The sequence below is a fragment of the Phodopus roborovskii genome, unplaced genomic scaffold (genome assembly GCF_943737965.1).
Source record: "Phodopus roborovskii unplaced genomic scaffold, PHOROB, whole genome shotgun sequence".
Classification (NCBI taxonomy): Eukaryota; Metazoa; Chordata; class Mammalia; order Rodentia; family Cricetidae; genus Phodopus; species Phodopus roborovskii.
Window position 1 is genome coordinate 4369 of NW_026125051.1, and position 13751 is coordinate 18119.

At 41.3% G+C, this 13751-nt stretch overlaps 1 protein-coding gene across 1 annotated transcript in view; it reads right to left on the bottom strand.

Annotated features, from left to right (window-relative positions):
* Positions 1-378: 378 nt before the first annotated feature.
* LOC127218107 (inorganic pyrophosphatase 2, mitochondrial-like) overlaps positions 379-13751 on the bottom strand; it is a 58142-nt gene continuing 44769 nt past the window's right edge. Inside the window, 2 exon segments of the mRNA XM_051179143.1 lie at positions 379-425; positions 428-487. Coding sequence (XP_051035100.1) covers positions 379-425; positions 428-487 — 107 coding nt within the window.

The following is a 13751-nucleotide window of genomic DNA, read 5'->3' on the forward strand; positions in this document are numbered from 1 at the left end:
CCTGTGTGTGTGTGTGTGTGTGTGTGTGTGTGTGTGTGTGTGTGTGTGTGTGTAAAACTTAGTCAGGAGAGAATCCTGGATGGATTTACATTATGGGAAAGGGGCCTCCTCAAACCAGGAAATGAAGGTATTTTCTTCATACACAGCTTGGAAAATTTAAACTGCTGAATCCCCTTACTTTCTGGGATGAGTACATTGATCCTGTTGACTCACTTAAATATCTGGAAAAAATGTTAACACTAATGCCCTTAAATATGGAAGTCAGTAAAGTGTCTTTCTTCTATATGTGAATATTCATATCAGATTGTCTATGTGAAACATGCTATCAGACATTGAGAGGAACACTTCAAACATTTTTACCTTTTTTTGAATTCTCCGTTAAAAAGCAAACTTGTTTTCTGGTTTTCCATCCGGTATCTTTAGCATTTCAACCAATCAACAGTGGCTTCCAGGTAACCTGGTTTGAACTTCTTAACATCATCAATATCTGTGAAGGAAGAAACAAAAGCATTTTGTTAAAAATCGTTTACACTCGGGAATACAATCAGGCCAGGTCTTGAGGAAGCCATGAAATGTGGGCCAACTCCAGCTTCCATCATAACCAACTGTGCTAGTGATGCTTGACAAGTCTCATATCCCACACAGACTTCTTCTTCCCTATGTAAAACACTGTTCCTTCATTCTACAAACATCTACCGGGTCCCTTCAGGACACAGGTTTCTCTCTGTCTGCAAGTTCCCAGGGTTACACAGTAGGGAACAGACAGCAAATGGTGATGAAGTGCAATGAGGTTATCATACACAAAACAGGATGGTAATACCAAATCAGGGAGTGAAAGAAAGCACCATAGAAGGCATGCACAAGTAGTCAGACAGAAGTGGAGAGGAAGGAGACGTCTCTAGGAAGGAAGGGCCACTGAACAGCACATACCACGACAGGGACTGCTATCTTCTGACAGGCAAAGGAAGGGTTTAAACTGGTAAAATCACAGTGTCCAGGATTCATGTTTCTACAAACACTGGTCTCAAAGGTCTGAACACGGTCGGGAGCAGTATCCAGAAAACGGAGCACTGAGGCCGGCCAAGAGAGGCTGTGTGAGTCTTCTCTTGTGTGTGCGATATTTAGTGAGTTCTTTCTTTGTGTCACATCCTGTTCTAAGTGGTGAAGAAAACTGAAATGAGTAGATGAGAAACACTCGCCCTCAACCGTCATGGCTGACCCTGCATGAACACAGCAAAAGAAAACAGTCCCCAAAGAATGAAACCAGACAAGGAAAGGCAAAGATGAGTCGGGGGAATTTAAACGGGGTAGGGCACAGATAGCACAAAAAAAAAAAAAAAAAAAAAATTGTCCCTAGCTCCAACCATGGTTTTTCAGGATTTTGGTTGCGAGAGCACTCCACTAGACTATACTTGGACATAAGGTTCCTGTATTGAGATTGACAAACCCCTTATTCTGTGAGGTCCCCAAGGAAGCAGCCTTTCCTAAGTATACAATTTAAAAGTATAGTAAGTGATTGGCAAAATACTCTAGAGGAGATGTTTAAGAATCAGCCTGTGATGTACAACACAGAGCACACAGAATTGGTCAAACTTGAAGAGAACTAGGAAGTTATAACTAGAACTAGGAGAGAACGACAGATAGGGATAACCCAGAAACTCCCCGGTTCCACACCTTGTTGAAAGCCCTCTCCTCCCGCTTGACAGGGAACGCCAGTGCTCCATGGGCGCTGGTGACACAGACGGCGCCACTGCCTTGCCTTTTCCCACTGGCCCCTTGCCTGGTATACAGGGAGGGGTTCAATGCCCTCCAGGGCTGGGGGCCCCGCTATAACCGAGATGAGTGTGAGTGGAGAGAGGCCTGGGCAAGGTGGAAGGTTCATTTGCTGACAGTCTTCTCCCTTAAAGTCTGAAATGATACCAAAGGCCACACATCTATCTGAAATATTTTAAAACAAGAAGCACCAAGGTTACAATTAACCAAAGGAAAATAAGAGAGACTTGCTCGAAGGGAATGCAGATTACAGTTGCATCATTAACAGGTGTCAGCATATACTTTTCGGCAGTTGTAATGTGTAGCAGATGCTTAAGACAGAGAATTTTCTGTAAGTGTACCCTCTAAGGAATGCACCCTGCACCCTGGGTTAGAGTCCTTTGTTGTGGCCCAGACCCACAATCCAAGAAACTCCTCACCCAATATAATGTTTCCGCCTCAGATTCTATTCATCTTCACATTCTCCTGCTTCTCTAAGACGTTATATCTAGGGTGGATTTTCCATTGATCATCTTCTTATATCCTCCTCCTATTCTTACAAAGCATCCTTGTAAACTGATTAATTTCAGGTTGGCCCAACTTAAAATTCTTTTATTCGCTTGGGAAAATATTGCAGTATACTAAACTTGAATAAATAGGAATGTACTTTAATTTCCAAAATAATCTTTTATTGAACTGACTGATGACTCCATCCCTGTACCTCACCCAATCCACTGGTCTTTGTCCCACTGTGCAAAGCATTTGTTTGATTATCTTTATTTTACCCACCAATTTTAAAGAAAGAAGCCCAATGCCCTTTTCATCCTAGGAAGCTCTTGGCTCTGAACTCTCGTGGAGGGGACCTTTAAGACACCAGTGATTAAAAATGTCAAACATTTAACAGTGCCAGAAAGAAGTACAATCCTCCAGTAGAAGCTACACTCACCAATTCTCAATTAATTACATCCCAGGAGAAAACAGCTGCAATTTCATAAACAGCCAAGACCTCAGACAAAATTGGAAGCATGCAATTCTAACATTTTTAAAATCTCAATAGTAAATGTCCAACCAGAAATCCAACTCAGTGAATTGACTTTTCTGAAAGCGGGAAGCATTGTATCTACAATCGATAGACTGACCCACGGAATACATATGTGTTAAATATAAGGAGACTATAGCAAAGAGAACTTGACATGTTTGCTGAAATGCACAACAGAAGCTGCATCATAAAAGCCATGAGACGTTTAATTGTTAACCTGCTTTTCTTCTTGTTGCATTGCCCAGCCAAAGGCGTTCCAAAATAAACGCAGATCATTTTCTTCTGCTATAGGAACATCTACATAGCATGGTGGTGTCCCCTGCAGTCAATTTTAGGGATATAACTCAGTTATATTTTGTTCCTCCACAATGTCTAATTGGCACCACTATCCATCTGTAGGACTTCTCCATCAGATGCATTTTTATAATGTATGCCATTTTAAAGATAAGTAGTGAATTTCTAGTACCCATTTATTCCCACTCTTAGGATTTTATGTGAAACTTTATGATGCAGACAGTTAGGGCATTTGCTGCAGAGATGGACCACACTAGCAATCAGGAAGGAGAACCTGGAAGCACCTATTTATAAAATCAAGCTAAATATGCCTAAGTTCTCTTCTGGACCCATTAAGCCCTTTTAATTGAACCTCTACTTATTACTTTACTGCACTAATTAACAAAGATTCTTCACTGAGCAAACTATTCTGACTGTAGTATGTGCTGAGTCTGGTGGAACCTCTGGAAGGAAGCATACACATGTCCCATCATCGGTTGGATTTTATCTTTGACAAGTTTCAGGTGTCCCCATTCCCAATGGTATCTGCGGTTACAGTTAAAGATTTAACTAAATATCATGTAAGCAGGTGAATTTCTTAATACAAAAAGTGTTGGCTTCCGTGAAATTAATTTTTGAATGTTCTGAAAGAACCCAATAAAACTGGTTACTAAAAACATCTGACATCAATTTAGAGCTGGGTAATAAAACAGCTGAGTTAGAGGAAAAACTAAATATCTCCCAACACATGCAGATTGCTGAGCCAGTGGAGAGGGGAAAGCATCTTACATAACCAAGTCAAGCTCGTGTAAAATGCACTCCAGAGAACTCTTTTTTAAAAAGATTTTCTTAATTTTCATTTTATTTCAGATGTGTATGAATGTTTAACTACATGTGTACCCACCCTGTGTATATCTAGTGACTGTGGAGGATGAAAAGGGCATTTTGGATCCCCTGGAACTGGGGTTACCGACAGTTGCGAGCTGCCAGGTGGTACTGTGGTTCCATTGAAGAGTATCCAGCGCTCTTACCATTGAGCACCTCTCTAGCCCCTTGAGAGGAGTCTCTGAACTGTAGGACAACTATCCAGACTTCTGCAATTAGTGTTCTTACAGGGGAGGACGGGGGATGGGAAAAACAAAGTTCTGTGGCTAGAACTCAGTGAACAAGGCAGCTCGTGAAAAGGGAGAGCCAACCACACACTTGTCACACACAACTCTCGGGGTCACACTGAGGACTTTGCCTTTTATGTTGAAATGGCTCAGGGCAGGGCATATATGTTTAAGGGACATCCCTCCATCTGCCCAGGGGAGAAACAACCACCATGTACAGAGGAGAAAATGAAGCAAGAAACTGAAAGGGCAGAGGCAGGGGGATCTCTGTGAGCTGGAGGCCAGCATGGTCTACAGAGCGAACTTCTGAACGTCTGGACAGCTAGTACTATATAGAGAATGTTGCCTCAAAAAAAAAAAGGGGGGGAGGGAGGGAGAAAGAAAGGAAGGAAGGAAGGAAGGAAGGAAGGAAGGAAGGAAGGAAGGAAGGAAGGAAGGAAGAAATAAACAGAAGCAGACACCAAGAGCTAAACATTGAGCCTGGAATCCAGTTTCAGAGAGGGAGGAGTGATGAGCAAAGAGGTCAAGACCAGGCTGCAGAAACCCACAGAGACAGCTGACTGATGGCTGGGAATCCAGCATTGGAGCAACTCAGACCCCCTGAACATGGGTCTCAGCTAGAAGGCCTGGGCAGTCTAAGGGACCTCTGACAGTGGAACCAGGATGTATCCCTGGTGCAGGAAAGGACTTTGGGAGCACATTCCCCATGGAGGGACACTCCCTTGGCCTAGAGACAGAAGGGGAGGGCGTAGACCCTACTCCAAATGACTAGACAGATTTTGATGATCCCCTCCCTGGAAGGCATCACCCTCGCTGTGAAGTGGGTAGGGAATGGAATGGGGGGGGGTGGGGGGGTTGGAGGATGGGAGGAAGAGGGAACTGGGATTGTTATGTAAAAATAAGAAAAAGGAAAACAAAAGAGAGGTGGGGGAGGGAGAAGGGGGAAGGACAGAGAGGAACATAAGAATATTTATAACCATTGAAGAAATAAATCGAAGAAGACATCAGAAGATGGAAAAGATCTCCATGCTCAGAATGAATAAAGAAAATGTAGTATATTTACACAATGGAATATTCCTCAGGTGTTAAAAAAATCATAAAATTTGTATGTGAATGGATGGAAGTAGAAAAAAATTATCTTGGGTGAGGTAACCCATATCATAAATATGATATGAATCCACTTATATGTGGATATTAGCTGTTAAGTCTTCATTACGCAAGCTACAATCCATAGAACTACAGAGGATAAGTAGAGAATAAGCAAGTAGGTGAGAGGGAAAAATCTCCCTAGGAGGGGGAAATAGAATAGTGTTAAGATATCAAAAAAAACTCAAAACATTAAGTAATAATCTAAAACACAGAAAGCAAAACGAGTCACCAAAGTGTTTTGATTTCGTCTTTTGTTTTGTCTTGTTTTTTGAAGCAGTGGTCTTTCTACATAGCCCCAGCTACCCTGAAACTCAGGCTGGCCTCGAACTCATAAAGACTGGCTGTCTCTACCTTCTGTGCCAGCAAGCATGGCTCACCTAAGGTTTTTAAATACAGCTCTCATAGGGTGTCATAACTTTTTAACACTCTAAAACTATGACTACTTTATAACAGAGATGTATCTGAATTTAAAACTTTAATAATAAGTATTGTCTCTGTAGAATTTTTATATCAAGACAATAACACCATGCTTTACAAAGTATCATACCATCTACATAAAGTTACTGAAAACTGCAGAATTTTTTTTGAGAAGCCAGCTAAAAAGCAGAAGAGACAACAAACTGTAATAACAGACAGATCCAAGCTTATTCCTTCTAAGTCCAAGTTCTTTGCTTTATTTCTCTTAACTTGAGTTATGTTTCTACAGAAACAAAGAAATAAATCTAAAATACTTTAATTAAAACCTAGCACTCTATCTTTCAGATATTACAGAACCTGAAACTAACTTCCCACTTGGGAGGGTTGTGATTTATTAGTGTCTGTACTTATTTAACTTTTGTTTTTGAAACAAAAATTGCATCAGTTGCCAAATATGAATTTCATCTCCTCAACATCCTAACATTTTACCTATGAATGCAGCTCTGTTATCTTCTGAAATAAAAACATGAATTAATGACTTAGAAAGATATGACAAACATTTAAACTAATATTAACAGCTACTTCATTCAGGCTACAATGCTACTGAGAAATCAATGTAGCCACCACTGTCTAAACATATGTTAAAAATAACACATACAAAAGGAATGTGGCCACACATAACACACCTATTCATGCATATAATTATTCAAAATATTTTTGTAAAAATACCTTTTACTTGTTGACACTGAAGATCAGACACAAAATGAATTTTTAAACTAAAAAGATAGTGCTGGAGAATGAATGAATCCTCATGATCAACTGTGTGTGTGTGTGTGTGTGTGTGTGTGTGTGTGTGTGTGTGTGTGTGTGTACACATATGCCATGGTAGCACATGTATGGGAGATAGAGGACAAATAATGAGTTGTTTTTCTCTTTCCATGTGGGCCACACAAGGACTGAATCACACTTTTTTGGGGAAGCTCCTTTACCCCAAGCCATCTCAAAGGCTCCAATTTAGATCTTATAATTTTTCTTTGCATGAGTATGAATTAAACAATCATTTAAAAAGCACATTTAGAACAAAGGGTATATGTTTTCATATAAGTAAAGCAGTTGAGACTTTTACTCAGCCTCAGCACTTGAACCAAACCGCCAGCAATTATGAACACTCCTTATCTGACAATTTTACTTTCAGAGAAATTAGAGATGGCTTCTGAAAGCATGTCTTAGCTGTTAGTTGTTTTTGCTCTTTTTTTTGGGGGGGTGATAGGAGATGTCATTCTGTAAATATGTTTCTCTTATTGGTTAATGAATACAGCGCTGTTGGCCAATAGAAAAGCAAGATAGGTGGGACTAGGAGACAAGAAGGATTCTGGGAGATGTAGTAGAAGAGATTCAAGATGTAGAGACTTGAGAGAGTAGAGGTTTGGACCCTCTCTCTAGTAAGATAAGACCACATGAAAATACTTAGATTGACAGAAATGTGTTAATGCTTAAGACAGAGCTAGCTAGTAAGAGCTAGTAACAGGCCAACAGCTTTATATCTAATAGAATGTCTCTGTGTGTTATTTGGGGCTGACAAGGCTGTGGGACCAGGCTGGTGGGAAAACTGCTTGTAATAGGGGGGTCCAGCCACCCAGCCCCAAATAAATCACACCCAAAGGCTTGTTTCTTGCCAGCCTTTGTTAATTTCAAATGATCCCATCTACCTTTTGCCTCTGGGCTTTTACCTTTCTCGACTTCTGTATATCTTTCCTTTTTTTCTTTCATGTCTCGCTGCAGCTGGGTGGCTGGCCCCTGGAGTCCTCTTTGCCCCCTTTTTCTATTCCTTGTCCTCTTTTCTCCTTCTATTTATCTATTTATTCTCTTTGCCTGGCAGCCCCGCCTAGCCTTCCTCCTGCCTTGCTATTGGCTGTCCAGTTCTTTATTAGACCAGTCAGGTATTTTAGACAAGAAAAGTAATACAGCTTCACAGAGTTAAACAAATGCAACATAAAAGAATGCAACACATCTTTGCATCATTAAACAACTATTCCACAACATAAACAAATGTAAGGCATCTTAAAATAATATTCTACAACACTTAGCACACCAACGCAGTGAACTAACTCATAGTAAAACAAATAGTGTGAAGAGAAAGCAAAATGACAAAACCAAACCAACCAGCAAACAGTAAGAAAGATACAGGGCCCTCCAAAACTCAGTCTAACAGAGACAAAACAATGGGTGTGGGGGGTCTGACTCTATAGCCACACACAGACCTGGGGCTCTACTGAACACACTGGAATATTTCTGAAGTCTGCATCAAGTAAAGAACAGCTGACAGAAATTAATCCTAAAATGACCCACATAGCCAGTCACCATAGTAAATCCACGCACAGTGGAACCTTTAGTCCCAAGGACCCCCACCCATCCCATATGCTTTAGTTACATACTGTCATTAAAAATGAGGTAGTTACTATGGATATGTCCAAGGACCGTCTGGAAATATGACCATACTTTATGAATGCTATGAAATCTTAGCTGAGGAAAAGAAACTATGAGACAATAAAAATAAAGAAGAACCAGGTGAGAGAGTATCTGAAATGGAAACTCAGCTCTTAACAGACAAACTTAGATATGGTGAAATAAAAAATGTCAGGGGCCCGCAGGAAACAGCAGTACCAATGACCTGGTCTTGGAAACAGCAGAGACAGAAGTTTATGAGATGTAAATGGCTTTAGTCATCTGGGAAATAGTAAACTGAGATATAAAGTGCCCGCGTCCCAGAAGGTAAGAGAACTGAGTGGGGGAAAAATGTGTAAAACCCAGCAGTATACATTTCTCAAATCCAACAGGACCCAGCAAGCTCAGTGCAGTCCAAGCAAAGCATGGACAAAAGGGCACTGCAGCAAAGGACAGAAAAACCTTGCTGCACTCCAAAAGCAAGAAGGAAGACTTTTAACTGGTCTGAGAAAAACAATACTTTTATAACACAAATGCTATTGAACGTGTTAGAAAGAATAGAGAGGAGAGACAGAAAGACGGCCCAGGGGGGAGGAAGGCACATGGTTTTGGAACTTAAAAAAATGAAAATGTGTAACTGAAAATACTATCTATATCCAGTGAAAATATATTTACAAAACAAAACAAAAATGCAAACCTAGACAAATTGAGATGACAAAGTTTACCACCAGCAGCAATGGGCTACGAGAAACTGAAGGGTGATGAGATCAGAAGGGGACATGAACTTGGGGGAACCTTCCAGAAGGGAGTGAGCAGGTATCGCAAAGGAAAGTATGTGAACACAAAATAATCCTTACATGTGTGCGTGTTTCTCTATTTTTTATTTTTGAGACAGTGTTTCTCTGTGTAACTCTGGCTGTCCTGGAATTCTTTCTGTAGATCAGGCTGGCCTCAAACTCACAGATCTGCCTGACTCTGCTTCCCAAGTGCTGGGATTAAAAACTGTGTAACAAAAGTACACTTGCTCTTTCATACACTGGTGAAATGGCATCAGTACAGCTGAACAGACAGCTGGACAGCCCAACAGTGGCTTACAATACTTGTCTTATGATTACATCTGACCCAACTATCCTATTTACCCATGTATTCTCTCATAGGAAATGAAAACATTATTTCCCATCAAGACTTCAATGTCTGTATCAGTCCCAAATTGGAAATCCAAATGTCCACTCACCAGTGACACCACTGTGTATGGACACCACAGAGTTCCATCCAGTGATAAAAAGGGAACACACTAGTCTGCCAGTGTATGATTCTCCAGTACACGTACGAGAGCAAGAAGTCCTATTCTAAAGGCCAGGCTTCACAGCACAGGACACCCAGTGGGTCACTGACACAGGACTACACCTATGCAAGTTCCAGAGAAGACTACGGAGACAGAAGGAAGAGTGATGTTTGCTAATGATAGGAAGGCAGGACTCACTGGCTATCCACAGGCAAGGGGGAATTTGTGGGTAACAGAAACACTTGGTATTGGGACAAACATATATAGTTGTGCGAACCCCTTAAACTCTCTATTTAAAGTGCTGTGACTACATGTAAATATATGTAGTGTTGGGGCTATAGCTCAATTAGCAGCATTCACCTATTCGCAGCCAGTTTGAGTTTCAGAAACTCCGTGTAGTAGTACACACCCATAAATCCAACATCTGGGAGGCAGGAGCTAGAGAGAGGATCAGAAGTTCAAGGTCATCCTCAGCTACACAGCAAGTTTGAGGCCGGCTCGGGATACATGAGAGCCTATCTCAAACAATCAAACAAAGCAAGTGACAGGCCTGCTCCTCCAAGGAGTTCACAATTTAGAAGCGTTGGAAGATGCAGACACGCTTAACTGAACTGAACACAATGGTGTTTGTTGGGGGAAAGATTATGTTTGCCTTACAGAATCAAAGTCCCATGGAGGGGCGGTGACCTTTAGCCTGGCTGTTGAAAGATAAGGTGTTTCCAGGAAGACAAAGAGCATTTGAGTGATGGGGATGCACCTGTAATGTCACCGACTAGAGAAGAGCCTGGCATACACGTGGGGGGGGGGGGGTGTCACGGGACGGGACGGGACACAGCGGGTGCTGGAGGGTTTACAGGGTAAATGCAGGGCAACAGGGCGAAGTATCAAATGACTTCAAAAGTAGAGAATCTGGACCTCTCTGCAAAGAGAGCATGACAAGGCTTTTTTCTACCTGCCTTCAAAGTAAGATTTCTCTAAAATCAGTTTGATAAACAATGCAGATGATAAATTTTAGTTTCAGGATGCTTGGACAAGAGAAATGTTAACAGTGCTTTGACGGAAAAGCAAGACAGGGCCATTTAAGGAAATGCAAAGGCAAGAATCGATTCCAGATACTTCTGAGGTCAAAATGAGAAAATCAGTAATAGTTTGTGTGTTGGTGACTTAGCAACCACATGTAGATGACAAAGTTTACAAATGTCACAGATATAAAAGTAAAGTACACATTCATGGCACTAAAGAAAGAACTATGATCATTTATAATGTCAACAATCCAAGCATAAAATGAATGTTTTCCTTTTTTCCCTCTTGCTGAAGTCAATGAAAATAAACCTATTTTGAAGATATTTACATATTTTACTCAAAATGTCCATTTTTGCTTCTTAACACATATATATCCCCTCATGTATCAATTCAAAAATTAAGAAATTTAGTACTTATCCTATACCAGATAGTACACAGAGGTGGCCACAGAGTGTTATGCTTAATCTTACTGCCCATCCTTGCCAACCAAGAACCACCTGTATGGATAGAGATTAGAAGAAGGGAAAACCATACTGCTCTTATGTAAATTACTCACACCAAACTTTAACACAAGAGACGAGGGCCTATATCCCCCACTGAGGAATTTTCATATTTTAGCAAAACCCAGTAATATATGTATAATGCCACCTCTTTGGTTCTGTTACATTAAAAAAAAAAAAAAAAAAAAAAGACACCAAGAAATTGAGCTAGACTTGTATACAATCAGCCCCTCTAAACAAAATCCACGGGAGGCAAGAACGTGTGCTTTAAATGCTGCTCAGAAATATTGGAAAGGAACACCGGTCAATCCCTAACACTCACCACATCTGTACATCTGTACCACAAGTCTCTGCTCCTATGCAGCGAATGCTTCCTTAGCTGTTCTGCTTACTCGGGGCCTCCACAGACTTTCCTGTTGACAGGCCTTTCCACACACTGACGTCTAGTGCTTGTGGGCTAAGGCGCAATACCAGCCCTGAGCTGACCTCTCACTCTCCATTCTCCTCCCTGCCCCTGCTCTTACCAACTCAAAACCGACACTAAAAAAATACACTTGCCACACAGAAATGGAAATGAATAGTATTCTAAGTCTCTGTGGAAATCTAAATACATCAGAAAGCAGTCTCGAAGAGTTAATAGACGTTTTATGCCAAAATATAAGTATCCATTACTAGTTAATAAGAAACTTTGCATGATCCCCCGAAATGAACACCATATCTGGACCTCGTGCAGAGAAATGTAGATGTTTTTCTAATGTAATGTTACTTGAAGCATATTGAGGAAGTGGCTACAAGGGCAGGCAAGCAGAGACTGCCCCCAAACCTCCAGTCCTAACACATAAGAGTCTCCCTACAACAGATTAGGAGGTGAGCTGTGTTCCCAAGAACTCTCTCATGACCCCATGGGTGAGGTTCTGCAATGTATACAGATATGAAAAACCCAAGGCAAACACCACACATGCATGCATGGAAAGGAGCTTAGTAATAGGAAATGGGTAAGAGGACAACCCACCAACCCACAACTGCAGAATGGAGTCGCTAGGGCTTTGGGGCGGGGGGTGGGGGGGGAGAGTGACATGATGAGAGACACATGATTTTTCCAATTTTAGATCTTAGACCTCCCCCACGTTAATTAATGCAGCATAGAAGTATGACTAAAGTCCTAAAAGCTACAGGGGTCAAAGTTCAAAAAAAGAAGCAACAGATTCCCAGTAGTTAATCCCTAATGATGTGCACCACACCCAAACCTTTACACCATTAATAAAATCAAAAGGACAGCCATCGAAAGAACTACCTCTCTAGTAGACTTCTCATGATCACCAGTTCATTACTGCCTCGGGGAGAATGGTCACTCCCCCAGAGGTTCCTAATAGTCTTGACTAACTCTACAAAGGCAAGGAGACACACACAGCAGGGAAGTTCCCGGGTCTGGAAGGAGGCAGGATTTGAATGGCTGAAGTGTGACTTTGTTTAAGTCACTGATTCTCCCCCTCTCCTAGGGCTCAGTTCCCTCATTTAAAGGAAAAGGGCGGGGGCACACCTTGACTGACAACTCCAAGAGAAGCCTGTGGCATCGTTCCCAGACACATGGTCACTCAGCCTGGCACACACTGGGGCTCCAGGAATACAGTAGTGACAGATAGTCAGATGTCCCTTCTGGAGTCCCCACTGTCTTCCAACAGGGCAGGGAGGGAGACAGAACACTCTGCCTCTGGTTACAACAGTTAGCAGAGACACTCTGCCCCGGGGCTTCAATGCTGCCCACCCCCCCCCTACTCCCACCCCCCACCCCCGCCCAGTTTGTTTTCCAGTGACAATATTAAATTATGCTCTAGGAAAAAGAAAACCAAACACGTACTAACTGGATTTTTTTAAAAGAGCACTAGACATGTTTACATAGAAAGTGAAATTATAGCCAAATGGATACACTTTGCATATGTTCATTCCTGTCCTGAAAGACAATAAAAGGACCTATGAAGTTTATTTGATGTTTAAATTTCCTAAACGTATGTTAAAATTCTACCCACTTGAAACACTTAAAACCTCAGCTAACTTCAGGACAATTTGGATGCTGGCCTTTGAAAGCATTCCAACTTCCTCCTGTAAAATAAGTTCTGCATTGCTCAGCTTGCGTAAATTACTCATTCAGATTGTACAAAAATCAAGATAATTGCGATGATTTTAAGTTTTGGTTTTTAAGCTTTCATTTTTCAAAAGTATAACATCACCTCACAGGCAAAAGCTCTTACAGGACAAAAGACAACAGTTTTCATTTAGTTAAAGACAAAACAAGAAGAAATGTGCAGGCTGCCAAGCATGGAGACCTCCATTACCAACCCTACTAAGGTCCTCAGGCGGTTAGTCAAACCAAGAGAAGACTAACACGCACACTCCAGTCTTCTTAGAAAGCCCTGAGCTGGATTATTTCTTAACCCAGCACTATTATCTCTAATGGCCCAGTCATCTCCAGTACAATTAGATGCCCAGGGAGTCTTATTAACTCTTTCAAGCCATTCGGATACCATAATGAAGCATTAAGGACTGGAAACTAATTACAGTTGATTAAATAGTCTGGGACTTCCCAAGTGTTAATGAGCCTCACCCCCCCCCCCCCCCCAAAAAAAAAAAGACCAATTTTTTCCTTAGGGAGTACCAGGTTTATGTAGTCTTTGAAAAATTCCACAATGTCCAATACATCTACAGAATATGAAACTTGATAGATAGTAATGTTAGTTAGTGATGTAGAATACTGAGGG